Raw genomic sequence first — 16,183 nt, 5'->3', positions numbered from 1 at the left:
GCACAGTGTATCAGTCATTTTAGAGAAAAATAAAATGTAGTGTAGAGAAACTAACCTCTGCAGTTTACACAACCAGTAAGAGAGAGAACTGGGAGCCGAGCCCACGTCTCTGACCAGCCCAGAGAAGTGGCAAGGATGTTCTACTGCTCTTCACACTGTGCTGCAATTGCGCTTTTATCATCCTCTATATTGCCATTTTCATGAAAGACCCCAATCACAGTGGTCACCATACTCAATAGTAATTAGTGTTGTCAAAGAACACATACAGCTTGCTGATGGTAATCTGAATCTAAGATGTTGCTTTTTCTGTTTGACCAAAACAGGAGGATCATGTTCCCTTGTTCACCGAAATTATCCCTGATGACAGTTTAAAATTGCAAACTTCTTTCCCATCCCGAACCTCCCTAACCCTTCTCCACTTTCTCTCCAGAACACTTGTCATCGTCTCAAATGCTAAGCACTTTACTTGTTTTGCATATTGACTGATCCTCCCCCGAAACAGAAAGTAAGCGCCTTGCAGGCTCATTGTCCGCTATTTCCCCTGAGTCTAGAACAGGCCCTGGCACGTGGAGGTATGCTGTACATATTTATAGAATTAATAAGTGAATCCTAATTACTGTGAAATCATCAACTAAAGGACTCTTTGCCAAGAGCACTGCAGAAATCAATTTATATGGCTGCAAAATGTGCAGAGTTCCTTTGAACAAAGAACTGCCACCGTCCTCCAAAGAAGCTCACCCAGATTATTTTGCACAGTGTGTGGCTGCTGGGGAAAAGGAAAGTCAACACCCTGTGGTCTTTAGACCCACTTACTCTTTCTTGACACTGTTCTGAATGAGTTGCGTTGAGGAGTCCCTTGAAATCATGAAAGAAAAGCAAAACAATTTCATAGCCTGTTTTTTGCTCATCGATAATGAATTATCACCATTCCACTTTGCCTCTCATTTTCTGACAGAGCCTGCTGAAGGAGTTTGACCACCATTTGCTGTCCGCTGCAGAAGCCTGCAAGCTGGCAGCTGCCTTCAGTGCCTACACGCCCCTCTTCGTGCTCACAGCTGTGGTAAACAGAATGCAATCCCACCTCAAACCCCCACAGGACCTCCCCCCAGGGTGCTTTCTGATGTAACCAGTGAGAAGAGAAAGGTTTAACCTTCAAATAGTCTTTGTGTCTCATCAGTGGCAGTTGTGATAAGACTCCACACCACAAATGGAAAAATGTTATTGGTCAGAGTGGTGACAGCCTGCTAGGAGCTAAATTAACTCAGCCCAAAGATAGAATGTTGCCTGTTGTGAAGCAATGGTTCCCAAGCCTGAGTGCACATCAAAATCACCTAAGGAAGTTTCTCAAAATACCTATTCCTGCCAGGCATGGTGGCTCATGCCTGTAACCCCAACACTTTGGGAGGCCAAGGTAGGAGGATGGGTTGAGCCCAAAAGTTCAAGACCAGCCTGAACAACATGATGAGACCTTGTGTCTACAAAAAAATAAAAACTAAAAATTGGCCAGGTGTGGTGGCTCATGCCTGTAGTCCCAGCTACTAGGGAGGCTGAGGTGGGAGGATCACCTGAGCCTGGAAAGTTGAGGTTGCAATGAGATGAGATTGCATCACTGCACTCCAGCCTGGGTAACAGAGCAAGACACTGAAAAAACAAGGAAGGAACGAAGGAAGGAAGGAAGGGAGAGAGAAAAAGAAAGAAAGAAGGAAGGAAAGAAAGGAAGGAAGGAAGGGAGAGAGAAAAAGAAAGAAGGAAGGAAAGAAAGGAAGGAAGGGAGAGAGAGAAAGAAAGAAAAAGAAAGAAAGAAGGAAAGGAAGGAGGAAGGAAGGGAGAGAGAAAAAGAAAAGAAGGAAGGAAAGGAAGGAAGGGAGAGAAAAAGAAAGAAAGAAGAAAGAAGGAAGGAAGGAAAGGAAAGGAAAGAAGGAAAGAAAGAAAACTACCCATTTCTGAACTCTACCCTAGATCCACTAAATACAAATCTCTGGGGTTGGTACCCAAAAGTCTTTAATGTTGGAATATTGCCTAGGTGATTCAAAGGCACAGGTGCATTTGGAAACCAATGCCCTTTTGCTTCAACTATTAAATGGATGATGTGTTCATCAACTTATATCCATTTCCATGGATAGGCTCTGTTAAAACTAACAACAGCAGCAACAACAAGCCTATCTTCTTTAATCAAAATGTATCAGGGATACAACAGGATGGTAATTGAAGCTAATATCTTACTCCTTTATGCCAGCCAATTGCTTTCATCCAGGTACCTTCTGATTCAGCAAAAAGGCCTTAGGTCCTTAACTCAAGGCTTGCCTATGGGTTTTCCTTAGAATATCTGTGGCGTGTGTTCATTTTTCTATATTTCAAATGACTGTCCTCCAGAAACGAAAAGTTTGTCCTGATTCACTTCCAATTTTCAATTCAATATCTGATTTGGTATTTGGTACTTTCCCCAGAACATCCGTGGCACGTGCTTGTTGTCATATAGTAGTTCCAATGACTGTCCTCCAGGAATGAAAAACTTGTATCTGTGTGAAGCCAAAGAGGCCTTTGAGATTGGCCTCCTCACCAAGAGAGATGATGAGCCTGTTACTGGAAAACAGGAGCTTCACAGCTTTGTCAAAGCTGCTTTTGGTCTCACCACAGTGCACAGAAGACTCCATGGGGAGACAGGAATGGTCCATGCAGCAAGTCAGCTCTGTAAGGAAGCAATGAGGAAGCTGTACAATTTCAGCACTTCCTCCAGAAGTCAGGACAGAGAAGCTCTGTCACAAGAAATTATGTCTGTGATTGCCCAGGTGAAGGAACATTTACAAGTTCAAAGCTTCTCAAATTTAGATGACAGATCTTATGTTCCAGAGAGTTTCAAGTGCAGGTTGGATAAACTTATCTTGCACGGGAAAGTGGATTTCCAAACAATCCTTAAAACCTATTCACAGCACCATACTTTGGTGTGTGAAGTATTTGAAAGTGATTGTGGAAACAACAAAAATGAACAGAAAGATGCAAAAACAGGAGTCTGTATCACAGCTCTAAAAACAGAAACAAAAAACCTAGACACTGTGAGTACTACTCAAGAAAAGCCACGCTATCAAAAAGACACAGGAACATCTTCCTCCCTAATGGCGAAGAATGTTCAGAGGGAATTCAGAAGGGGAGGAAGGAGAAACTGGACCCATTCTGATGCATTTCGAGTCTCCTTGGATCAAGATGTGGACACTGAGACTGAGCCTTCGGACTGCAGCAACGGCGAGGGAGCTGTTTCCAACAAGTCTCTGAGTAGCAGCCAGAGCTCCAGTGCTTGGAGCAACTTATCAGGGTTTAGTTCCTCTGCAAGCTGGGAGGAAGTGAATTATGTTGATGACAAGTCAGCTGGAAAAGAGCCTAGCAAAGAACATCTGGTGGACACTCAGTGTTCTACTGCCTTGTCTGAGGAGCTAGAGAATGACAGGGAAGGCAGAGCTGCACATTCATTGTGTTCAGAGCTTCGTGGTCTCTCTCTTCAGGAACCCAAAGATGACAATTTGGAGCCTTCTCAAAATCGGCTCCACAAACAGATGCCCTTGACACCATTTCCTCCTCATAATACCCCAGGTACTTTTTTGGCCTCTGGTCCAGGGATTTTAGAAAGAGCTCCAAAAGGTATCCAGGAAGTCAGAAATATGGGACCCAGAAATACTTCAGCTCATTCTAGACCATCATATGGTTCTGCTTCTTGGTCTTCTGATTCTGGTAGGCCCAAGTATATGGGCACACATCCTTCAGTCCAAGAAGAAGCCTTTGAAATAATTGATGAGTTTCCAGAAACCAACTGTGATGCCAAAGACAGCCATGGGGAAGAAAAGGGAGAAGAAATCAGTGAAAGAGGCACAGACCCCCCATTTAAAGCTAGTTCCTCCTGGGTTGACCCAGAAGGAGAGACAGCAGAAAGCACAGAAGATGCACCATTAGACTTTCACAGAGCCATGCACAATTCTCTGGGAAACAATTCCGTGCTGGCGTATAGCTCTTCCTCCCCTAATTGGCCTGTTCAAAATCCTGACTCCAGTAAAAGTGGTGGCTCAGTCGCAGAGCAGGGCATCGACCCTGATGCCTCCATGGTGGATGAGGAGGGGCAACTGCTCGACAGCACGGATGTTCCTTGTACAAATGGGCATGGCTCTTATAGACTGTGCACTCTGAGACAGCCGCCTGGTCAGGTGGCTGAGACCCCCAGTTCCTCTGTAAGCAGTAACATCCTCTTCCCTGCCCTCAGCGAGGACTGCACTACCACAGAGGAAGGAAATGAGCCTGGAAACGTGCTAAACTTCAGCCAGAACTCCAGCTCATCCTTGGCGTGGTGGCTGAAATCACCTGCATTTTCCAGTGGTTCTTCTGAGGGGGACAGCCCATGGTCCTATCTGAGTTCCAGTGGGAGTTCTTGGGTTTCATTGCCAGGAAAGACAAGGCAAGAAATCCTTGAGGCTCGCACCTTGCAACCTGATGACTTTGAAAAGCTGTTGGCAGGAGTGAGGCATGACTGGCTGTTTCAGAGACTAGAGAATACGGGGGTTTTTAAGCCCAGTCAACTCCACCGAGCACATAGTAAGTACACCCTTTTCAGTAAGACCTCCTTGGGGGGGACCTTCTGAAGACTGTGATATGTAGAACACTTAAATCTCATGAAAGGGCCGGATGCAGTGGCTTATACCTGTAATCCCAGCACTTTGGGAGGCTGAGGTGGGTGGATCACTGAGATCAGGAGTTCAAGACCAGCCTGGCCAACATGGTGAAACCCTGTCTCTACTAAAAATACAAAAAATTATCTGGGCATGGTGGTGGGTGTCTGTAGTCCCAGCTACTCAGGAGGCTGAGGCAGGAGAATCGCTTGAACTCAGGAGATGGAGGTTGCAGTGAGACGAGATCACACCATTGCACTCCAGCCTGGGCAACAAGAGTGAAACTCTGTCTCAAAAAAAAAAAAAAAAAAAAAAGAAGAAGAAGAACAGAAAACTCATGGAAGATAGATCCCCGGTACTGGTATGCTTTGTGAGTTCACAGAGAAATGTATACTTCAGGGGTCTCCCTCACTCTGTTTGATGGACCTTAATGATTGCAAAGTAAAGAGGCTTGCTCAGGCTCCCTCGCATACTGGAGATTTGCACTAAGGACACATGAGGCAGAGAGGTAGACGGGAGGACTCGGGCACAGACATTGCTAAGGGTTTAAAACAGTTCTGGAGGCCATCTCATTTACTCAGCATCTATCCTCTCCATTGATTCTTATTACCAACCAACCAGCTGATTTTAACAGGCTGGATACCATATTACCTGTTCAGCATCTATCTTCCCCTTTGAGTCTCTTTACCACTCAACTGATTTTTCTCTATCTTTCCCCGTTAGAATTCTATGGGGACCTAATTAAATATCATCTTTCTATTGGGCAGAGACTTTTTATACCTGTCTACCTAAGTGGTTTCTTGCCAGCCAGTTGGTTGGCCAAATGTCTTGCATTCATGATGCTATAACAAAATGCCATCAACTGGGTAGCATATGAACAACAGAAATTTATTCCTCATAATTCTGGACCCTGGAAGTCCAGGATGAAGGTACAGCTTTCTCATTGACAGCACCTTTTCTCTCGGTCCTCACATAGTGGAAGGGAGAAGGGTCTCTCTGGGGTCTCTTTTATGAGGGCGTCCCATTTATGAGGAATCTTCCCCTTATGACCTAATCACCTCCCAAAGGCTCCAGCTCCTGACACCATCAGCTTGTGGATTAAAACTTCAACATGTGAATTTAGGGGGGATTAAAAACTTTCAGACTACAGTACCCCTACTGTTGCAATCAGCAGCTACTTCTTGCTTAAGGAACAGCCCAATGTCACTGCCGAAAGCAGGAAGCTGGGGCTGGAGCCTCCTCATAGTCAATGTATCTAACACAGCTTAAAAACGGTAGAGAAGCTGGGAGGAAGACAGAAGGAGATTCTTCTCTTAGCCCAGGAATCACATCAAAATGCCCTCCTACTATACAGAAAAATAATTTGAATGATTAAAAAATGATTGCAAAGCACATCACAGAAGAAGCAAACTGCATGGATTGCTAAGCACTGGCTACTGAGTAGTAGTGCTCAACCCTGGCACCACATGAGAATCTTCTAAGGACCTTTTAAGAACTTCCACTGCCTCACCCGAGATTTCCATCGAATGGGTCTGGTGTGTGGACCCAGGGATCGCTATTTCTTATGAGCTCTCTGGTGATTCTGCTTAAAGCCACTGTTGAGAGCTTCTGCTTCAAACTATTCCAGTGTTTTGCCACTTGGAAGTCAGACTAAAATATACATCACATTGTCACCAAAAAAAAGCAAAAATGTCCAGTAATAGGGTTTTGTTACTTACTGTGAGATTCTGCAATTTTGGAACCACATTTATTACAATGAAGTAACTCCTTTCTTGTTATTTGTTATTATTTGCTAATTTATGGATGAAAACATACAGTGGAGGAAGCAAGGCCCAAAATGGCAGAAACAGAACAATGATTCACTTCCTCTTTTCTTCTCTCAATTCATCATCTGTCCTGTGTGTGGACAGACAACTGACCTTCCATTTCCATCCAGCTTCTCTAACTGAGTCACTCAACCCCCGTCACCATCTCACCCAACCCATAGTCATCCCCTTTCCAGAACTGTGAGTTTATCTCGCTTTAAGTATTTTCTCTCCCACGTGTCCCATTCATTTATCTATTATCACAATCTAGACACAGGTCTTTGTTTACTTCCTTTTAACTTCAAAGTGTTGCACTCCTTCCTTAGGATTCATGTTGGTCTTTCTCCTGAAGAGATGCTTTCTTACTTAATACTGTTCTTCCTTTCTTTAAGGGGGAGACTGTCCCTATCTTTTCCTCTTAGCTTTTCCTTTTTCAGTTGAGTTTGCATATTTGTACCGTAGCTACATTTTCTCAAATAATTTCCAAACTTTCTCAACTTAAATCAATGAAGAGAAAATTAGGGTGCACTTGAATATATAATGAATGCTAGGATTCCCGGAGCTGCCAGGAGCCTATTAGGCAAAATTATCTAGTTTATTTCTATTTATGTGATCTGGCACCAGTAGTAACCTCTATTATTTGGGATCCCCAGGTAATAATAGTAAGTTGCAAGCATGTGTCGCTTGTCCCAAAATGGTCTCTGCAGTTTTCTGATTTTAAAATTCCTTTATTATTTTCCACTTCTTTCATATAGAATCTTCATGCTTATCTTAATCCCTTTTCATCATAAATAAGGGATTTTGTGACTCAAAGGCTATTCCTCATTGTAATTTATGAAGTGTTACCGTTTTATTATTTCTCACTAACTTTTTAATACTGTAGTTGTTATAGAAGAGATGAAAATTAGAGAAAATGTATAAAGGAAGTGAAGATTTCAGGTGAGCTGGTTTAGGACCTGTGTCACTTCGACTTTAATCATGAATTGTAATGTCCTTTTGAAAATAAGATTCATTTTCATCTTTTTTCTCCAGCTGCTCTTTTGTTAAAATATTCCAAAAAATCTGAACTGTGGACAGCCCAGGAAACTGCTGTCTATTTGGGGGACTACTTGACTGTGAAGAAAAAAGGCAGACAAAGAAATGCTTTTTGGGTTCATCATCTTCATCAAGAAGAAATTCTGGGGAGGTAATATTTAAAAACGTTTCTATAACCAATGTAAGATGAGCTAACCTTGCCCTTCTGTTAAGTAATCACTCATGAGACTTTGTAGGGGCTGAAAAACTTGGCCAAAGTATGTTTTCAGATTTCTACTCCTCTTCCTTTTCATTATTAACTAATTAATAACAGTTACCATGTATTGAGGACCCACGTTCTAGCAGCTATTTTGCTGGCTTTTTAGCTACAGGATCTCAAACCCATCAGGGAAACATTATTGGCCATTCCGTACCAATAAGAAAAATAAAGTTCCTGGCCACATGGCAGGCCAGAGAGCCTTAAATATTCACTAAGAATGCCGGCAAAAATGGTAGTTAAATTATGAAAAGCACACTTTTAAGTAAATAGGTGAACCTGAAAAAAAAGGCGGGAAAATCCTGAGGCCGGGCAAGAAGCCTGTCAGGGATATAAGTGATTGCTGAACCCTTTCATGATCCTGCATGGGAGTTTGAGGCAGGGGTGGAGTGAGGGTGCAGCCAGTGGCAAAAGCTACAACTGGAAGGGAATGAGTTCAGATGCCACTCATACAAAGCAGGGACTCTGGAGTGGCTGCTTCCCCAACGGAAAGGATATCTTTAAATAGTCCCACCCCAGTGAAGTCAATACCTGGAAAGTTTTTGATTTGGCCTCAGTTTTAATAAAATTTTTAAACAAAAACTCACCTGAAAAATTAGTACCACAGGTGGTCTTCATTGGGTTTAAGACATATTTTCATAACATTTGTATATTTTAAAAGACCTATAAGCCATGACTTTTCATTTAAAGTTGGTCTTGTTATTTGCTCGAATCCAAATAGTGTAAGAAATAAATAGAAACAGAGAAATTGGGTGACTCTGTAAGCAGTGGAAATGTATTTCTCGAAAAGATTATTGATATTATTTTATTATGGTAAACATGAGCCAGGCCCTATTTTAAGTGATTTATATGTTAATCAGTTAATCTTTACAAAACCCTCTGAGGTAGATACTGCTATTATCCTCACTTTACAGATGTGGGAACTGAGTCATCACAGAGATGATAAGGAACTGCCCAAAGTCAGTGTCTAAGCAGTAGGGGCAGGTGCTGAGGGTTAAATTGTGTCTCCCAAAACTCATATATTTAAGTTCTCAGTACTTCAGACTACAGTCTTATCTGGAAATAGAGAGATTGCAGATGCAATTGGTGAAGTTAAGATGAAGTCATACTGGAGGAGGCTGGGCCACTGATTCAATATGACTAATATCCTTATAAAAAGAGGAAATTTGAAGATAGACACAGACACAGAGAGAATGCCATGTGAAGTCTGTAGTTATATTGCCTCCTGGAAAAGAACTGCCAGAAGCTGGGAGAAAGGCCTGAAACAGATTCTTCCTTAGAGCCTTCAGAGGGGCGATGGCCCCTCTGGGACTTTGAACTTGGAGTAGTAGGCTTCAGAACTGTGAGAAAATCCATTTCTGTTGTTTAAGCCACCCAGTTTGTGGCAGTTTGTGATGACAGCCCTAATACAGCAGAGTACGTCATAAGAGGACCTGAGATGAGAAATACATTGAGAATAAGAGGCATGGAGAATAGCGTGAGAGGGTTCAACATATTTCTGATCAGAAGAAAATAGCAGCAAGAGAGTAAAAGCAATATTTCAATAGATACTTTCTGGTAATTTTTCAGAATTGCCAAAATACACTAATCTTTAAATGCAGAAATCACAATGAATCCTAAGGACAGAGGGAAAGGAGGAAAGAAGCTGGGAGGAAGCAGGAAGGGAAGAAGGCAGGCAGTCAGACATCCACTTCTAGGTGCACAGCAGTCAAACTTCAAAAACCAAGGACAAAAAAACCCACAACATTTTAAAAGCACTCAAAGAAAAAAGACAGATTATCTACAAAGAAATGTGAATTTGACACATAGCTAGTTTCTTCATAGCAACAATGGAAGTCATCATATACTTAGTGCAACTCTCTTTCATGGAGGAAGGCAAAATAAAGACATTTGCAGATTAAAAGAAAAAAATGAAAATGGCAGTTTATCATGAACAAATCCTTACTAAAGAAAAGGATCCCAGAAAAAAATGTGATGAGAGAAGATATGGACCTCCGTTCTCAGATTGATGATCCCATACCTAGGACTGGAGGTCTTCCGGCAGAATGTTCAGGAAATGTTCCAGTAGCCAGCACTCATAGGGTTCACTCTCTTGTGCACGCCTCTGACATCAGTCAAAAAAATTCTGAATTAGTTCAAACCCTCTGCGGGCCTTGGGGTCTCTTCACAGCAGAACTACCTAAAGCACTGGTATAGCATCCCTATTACAACAACTGCCCTCTGCAGAATGCCTTCTGAGGCCATGTGGCAGCCTCCACTGCCATATTTCCTTTCTGGTCTTCAGGAGTCTGAATGGCCAAAACCACAACCTCCTTAAGTTCCATTATTATATGGGACTCAGAAATTTTTGGAGAGAGTTTACTCTGGTTGGGGTCTATGACTCAAGCAATGCCCCTTGATTTTTGGTGATCATTCTGGGCACATGTGAAATTACTCACAAATTCACACCAGCTTATAGCAAGCAGAAACTACAGTACAGTGCAGCACTGTTTTGCTGCTTTCCGCATGTAACCATTTACTACCTTGTGTCTTCCCACACCAACTGTGCTATTAGCTCTTGAAATATACAAATCATGTCTCACACTTTCTTCCAGTCACTCAAGACTAGTGCAGTGTTATGCACATAATAGGTGTTGATGGATAATAAGTATTTATAAGAATGAAGTCATCATAAAAGGAAGGGATAGAAGAAGGCTTCAGATTGATGAGCTGACCTATATAAGGCCACACTGCAGGGAGTGGAAGATCTTGACTCCAGAATCCATGCACATTCCAGTACACTATCCCGACCCCCTTGTCTTACCTGAGGTCTAGAGAACTTCTACATTAAGCGACACTTTTCCTTTATAATCATTATCATTCTGGGTCAGTTAGCATGAGTCGCGTTCCATTGTTCAAGCAGCTCTCACAAAATTATTTGAATCTTGAGGTAAGTCAAAATAATTAATATTCACCGTCTAAGGCAGAGAAAGGGGTATTTCAAGCGTTTGCATATATCTTTTGATCTGCTCTCTCTTACCCCGTAGTAAGTAAGATCACTTTTGCACTTTGATGTGTGGATTTTCTTTGTTCATAGGTATGTTGGGAAAGACTATAAGGAGCAAAAGGGGCTCTGGCACCACTTCACTGATGTGGAGCGGCAAATGACTGCACAGCACTATGTGACAGAATTTAACAAGAGACTCTATGAACAAAACATTCCCACGCAGATATTCTACATCCCGTCAACAATATTACTGGTAAGATAAAAGAAAACAAGAATTTGCTTAAATGGGCCCATAAATACATATTAGGTTAGATTTCTCTGCCCAACCTGTGTACCACCATCATTCTGGTAAAATCCAACAAACTCAGTTACCAGTCTCCTTCATCCACTTCATTTGATTTCATCTACTTGGTAGAAACGTAGTAAGTATGATTAAATATGAACCTTTGCATCCTGAGCACATCATTTGGATCTTACAAGTCACACTTGAATATCAATTAATCCGAGTATCTGATTCCACATAGTCAGGCTGGCATTTTTAGCAAACTATCCTTATGCATTGCCCCTGTGCTTTGCAAGAAAGAACCCTAAAGATTGTATCTAGTACGAACTATCCCCTCAATGTGATGCAGACATCCCATTTTACATCTGTTAGCCTCACCCCTTGCAACCAAGTGATTACTAAGCCAAAGCTTACACACCTTCAGTATGAAAAAATAAGTGTTCCACTTTCACTTTCAAATAATCCTAATGGTTAGAAAGTTCGTAGACTTGGTCCTAATCTATCTTTCTCTAACTTCCACGGATTGCAGCTCTGCCTCTGGGACCATGCAGACCAGTTTCTCTTCACTGAACATCCGGTTCAATAGATAAAGGCAAATATTCTCATTGAGTTTTCTCTTCTTTGGATCAAGAATGCCTTGCCACCCTGAATATATTAGATCCTTAGTGCATTCATACTTGCAATAATTTTTTCATTGGCCAGAGACATTTTTAGACCCATCTTTTCCTAATCACAATAATAGTTATCCATTTCATACCTTTATGTCTCTCACTGTGCCAGGCAGTTTGCAGACCTTAACTCAAAGTAGCATAGAAACACTCAAGCTGGTATTTCAAACTAGAGTCCCAGAGAATGATCTAACTTCATGTCCTGGTAACCTAGCCTCCAGGATAGGTCACCTCATGGTCTAAATCTTAAGTGAACAGTTTAATAATGTGAATAATAATAAATTTAAGTTCTATGACATGCCACATGCCATGTTAAGCACTTTACATGCATTTCCTTGTATAATCCCTTTAACAAGCCTAAATTATATCCACTTTACCCTTGATAAAATTGAAGCTCAGAGAAGCAAAGTGGCAGAGCCTAGGTTCAAACTAAGATTTACCCAAGTCCAAAGACAGGGGCCTTTACCATTCATTATGCTGTAATGTTTCCTATTGCTATTTTTGCTATTTTTCAGATTTTAGAGGACAAGACAATAAAGGGATGTATCAGTGTAGAGCCTTACATACTGGGAGAATTCGTAAAATTGTCAAATAACACAAAAGTGGTGAAAACAGAATACAAAGCCACAGAATATGGATTGGCCTATGGCCATTTTTCTTACGAGTTTTCTAATCATAGAGATGTTGTGGTCGATTTACAAGGTATGTGAAACTGGGAATTATTTTTCTTTTTAATATTACTTATATGTAAATGTGAAGTTTTGTAACTAGCTTCCCTAATCCTTATTTAATAGATTGTTTCATGTATAGGCTACTATTTGGAATTAACTTAATTGATCTTACTATATATAGCAAATAATTTCTGAAAGAAATAAATGCCCAAAACCTCTACAAATATCTACAATATCACATAATCAGTTAAAGGGTCTGGCTTATATTCTGTTGGGCTTCATTCCAGAGCATATCTATAACAGCTTTTTGTATTTCACTCAATTAGATTTGAGTGATGTAGGTTTCTCATCATGGCATTTTTTCAAATGTCAAAATCTTCTTTCCACTTTTCCTTTTCTCCAGCCCACTACCCTTATTAAGAGTGTGATGTTGGGTCTCATAACGGGGATCATTATAGAACAGAAATCTTTATCCTTAAGCTATGTACTTAAATCCGACTTCAATTCTACCTTAATATTTTAATTTTGCTTTAGTTTGTCTGGTATTTTATTCATCAGAATTTTTATTAGCAATTACCTTATACTTCATATAAATTATAAGTAAGATTTATTATAATTATTTATAGTAATGGCTCCATGGCCATCCCAAGACCTTTCCTATTCCACTTTCAGAGCATTTGTCACTCTGTTATTTATTTTACTTTTGATCTGTTTTCCTTCACAAGAATGTTAGCTCAATGAGTACAAAGATTTTTGACTAGTTTGTTTAGTCAGTACCACCAGTGCCTAAAACAGTGTTTTGTAGAGTGTCTGCACTCAATAAATATTTGTTGAATGAACAGATGAGTATATGAATTAATGAATGTGGCACTAAAGAAATTTCTGAATCATGAAAGAAGTATTCAATACTGTGATATTGATAATTATTCTAAGTGTATTTTATTGTTTTCTAATACCTTGAAAATTGGTGATTTGGGGATGTTATATTTGATAAATATATTTACCCAATGTTTAATTATTCTGAAACCAATAACTGGAATATGCAACCCAAATTCCTTACCAGGAAGTTACTAACTATAAACCACAGGGTGACCAAGTTTTTGAAGTATCTCTTTAAGAGAGAGTGTGTGTGTGTGTGTGTGCGCGTGCGTGCATGCGTGTGTGTGTGTATTTTTGTAAACACTTGATGGACATTTCCAGGGAATTTAATACTCAGGTGTATTCATTTCTCTTTTAGGTTGGGTAACTGGTAATGGAAAAGGGCTCATCTACCTCACAGATCCCCAGATTCATTCTGTTGATCGGAATGATGTCACTACCAATTTTGGAAAGAGAGGCATTTTTTACTTCTTTAATAACCAGCATGTGGAATGTAATGAAATCTGCCATCGTCTTTCTTTGACTAGACCTCCGATAGAGAAATCACGCAATTCATAGACTGCATGGATTGGTAATGTGACAGACCTTAGTGATGCTCTCAAATATCTGGTTCTCTCCTTCCATGCACACAGAATATGGCACAGTCTGGTCCCTTGGGGCTTGGGCAGGGCCATGGCACAGGTTCTAGACAATGATTTGTGAGAGGAATTGATGAGTGTCACTTTGACGCCTGCGTTTAATTGGCATCACAAGATCCTGCAGAGCCTCTTTCCCTCTGCCACAGTTACCAAGAATGTGTCAGGAGACAGTTGCTTCTGGGCATAAGTCCTGCAAGGAAAGCAACCTGAAAAACAGCCCCAACTCACCAATGAGGGATGCAAAGTACTGCTGAGAAAGGCATGTGTTGTTTACGCCATTGAGATTTTGGAGCTTTTTGTCACTATCTATCAAGATTGATATTATTGGGGCTTTTCCTATTGATTTGGGAGATCTTTTTGGATTTGGGAGATATTTTTTAAAATGTGAGGCTTTGTGATATGAATTCAATTTGTTTTTCTGTCTTTTGACATTTGACTTTGCATAAAACGTTTATCTGTGCAGAATTTTTTACATAGTTGAATTCATCAATCTTTTATTTTATGTGGTTTTTTGTTATATATAATACTTAGATCTTCCTTATACTGAGTTTTTTTCTTTTTAATTCTCCCATATTTTCTTCTAGTATATTTAAATCTGTAAAAAGTAAGATGGAAGAATGGTACAATTTTCTTTATCCAGTCTGTCACTGATGGTCATTTAGGTAGACTGGATAAAGAAAATGTGGTATATATATACCATGGAGCACTATGTGTATTAGTCCATTCTCACACAGGTATGAAGAAATACCCGAGACTTGGTAATTTAAAAAGAAAAGAGGTTTAATTGAATCACAGTTCCACATGGCTGGGGAGACCTCAGGAAACTTACAATCATGGCAGAAGGCACCTCTTCATAGGGCAGCAGGAGAGAGAATGAGGGCCAGCAGAGGAAATGCCAGATGCTTATAAAACCATCAGATCTCGTGAGAACTCACTCACTATCACGAGAACAGCATGGGGGAACCTGTCCACATAATTCAATTACCTCCCACCATGTCCCTCCCATGATACATGGGAATTATGGAATTATAATTCGAGATGAGATCTGGATGGGGACACAGAGCCAAACCATATCACTGTGTAACCAGAATAAAGGATGAGGTCATGTCCTCTGCTGGGACATGGATAGAGCTGGAGTCCATTATTTTAGCAAATTAATGCAAGAACAGAAAAATAATACCACTTGTTCTCACCTATAGGTGGGTGCTAAGTGATGAGAGCAGGTGGACACATAAAAGGGAACAACACACACGGGCTTATCAAAGGGAGGAGAGTGGGAGGAGGGAGAGGATCAGGAAAAATAACTAATGGGTACTAGGCTTGAAACCTGGGCGATGAAGTAAACTGCACAACAAACCCCCATAACACAAACCTACACATGTACCCCTGAACAATGTACCCCAATGTTATTCTTTTTTTAACTTTTATTTTTTAAAATAAACAATATAATTTTTTACTTTTATTTTTAAGTAAAAAATTATATTTTTAAAATATAATTTATTTTTAAAATATAATTTATGAGGAGAGATCCAAGATGGCCAGTTAGGAGCAGCTCAGGATTGCAGGTCCGAGTGAAAGCACAGAGGGTGAGTGGACGCCGCATTTCCAGATGGATTTTTACTGCCCACAGACCAGGAGATTCCCAGGCGGAGGAACCCCACGGGTCGCCAGGGCGACTGTTTTGCCTGCGCCCTGGCACAGCGGTTCCCAGTGCAGACTAAATGAGACTGTGTCCCCTCTTAGCCAGTAAGGGGAGCTGAAACAGGGAGCCAGGCCAGGAGATTCCCGGACAAAAAAGCGCCACGAATCTAAGAGCCGTGGTTTCAGCTGGCACAGTGGGTCGCCACACGGGAAATCACACGGATCCCGGCACCTATTTAATAGGTGACCAGGTCACCTGGTAGAGAGCCGACTGTTCAACTAAAAAACAAAAGGCTCTGAAGCAGGAAGCCAGGTGATCAAACCCAGCTGGTCCCACCCCCACAAAAACAAAAACAAAAACAAAAAAACAGCAATTGGAAATGCTCTGGGTTGAGACTTTCACAGCAAGCACAGCTGAACCTGGGACGATCCAGCTCTGTGGGGGAGGGGCGTCTGCCATTACGGAGGCACTCTACCACTACAGAGACAGTCCACCATTCCTGAGGCAGCCTGCAGTTGCCGAGGGAACCCGCCGTTGCCAAGGCAACCTGCCATTAGTGTTCCTGAGGCAGTTCTAACTACACCCATATAAACAGGACTTCAGGGAAGTTCACAGGGCAGCTGGGCGGAGCCCACAGCAGCTCAGCAAAGCCTCTGCAGGCTGAGAGTGAC

General features: G+C 41.3%; 1 protein-coding gene across 11 annotated transcripts in view; it reads left to right on the top strand.

Moving 5' to 3' along the window:
• Positions 1-15,332, top strand: part of ALPK1 (alpha kinase 1) — a 157,271-nt gene extending 141,939 nt beyond the window's left edge. For all 11 annotated transcript variants that reach the window (XM_064383990.1, XM_021676391.2, XM_064383989.1 and 8 more), the window contains 6 exons: positions 956-1,060; positions 2,448-4,575; positions 7,487-7,640; positions 10,822-10,984; positions 12,198-12,384; positions 13,591-15,332. In XM_064383990.1, the coding sequence (XP_064240060.1) occupies positions 956-1,060; positions 2,448-4,575; positions 7,487-7,640; positions 10,822-10,984; positions 12,198-12,384; positions 13,591-13,790 (2,937 nt within the window). In that variant the 3' untranslated portion in view covers positions 13,791-15,332. The remainder of the gene's footprint in view (positions 1-955; positions 1,061-2,447; positions 4,576-7,486; positions 7,641-10,821; positions 10,985-12,197; positions 12,385-13,590) is intronic.
• Positions 15,333-16,183: the final 851 nt, after the last annotated feature.

The sequence above is a fragment of the Aotus nancymaae genome, unplaced genomic scaffold, assembly GCF_030222135.1.
Source record: "Aotus nancymaae isolate 86718 unplaced genomic scaffold, 86718_ANA_hifiasm-v0.15.2.pri h1tg000033l, whole genome shotgun sequence".
In the NCBI taxonomy this organism is placed as follows: Eukaryota; Metazoa; Chordata; class Mammalia; order Primates; family Aotidae; genus Aotus; species Aotus nancymaae.
This window is presented reverse-complemented; position numbering and strand designations above follow the sequence as displayed.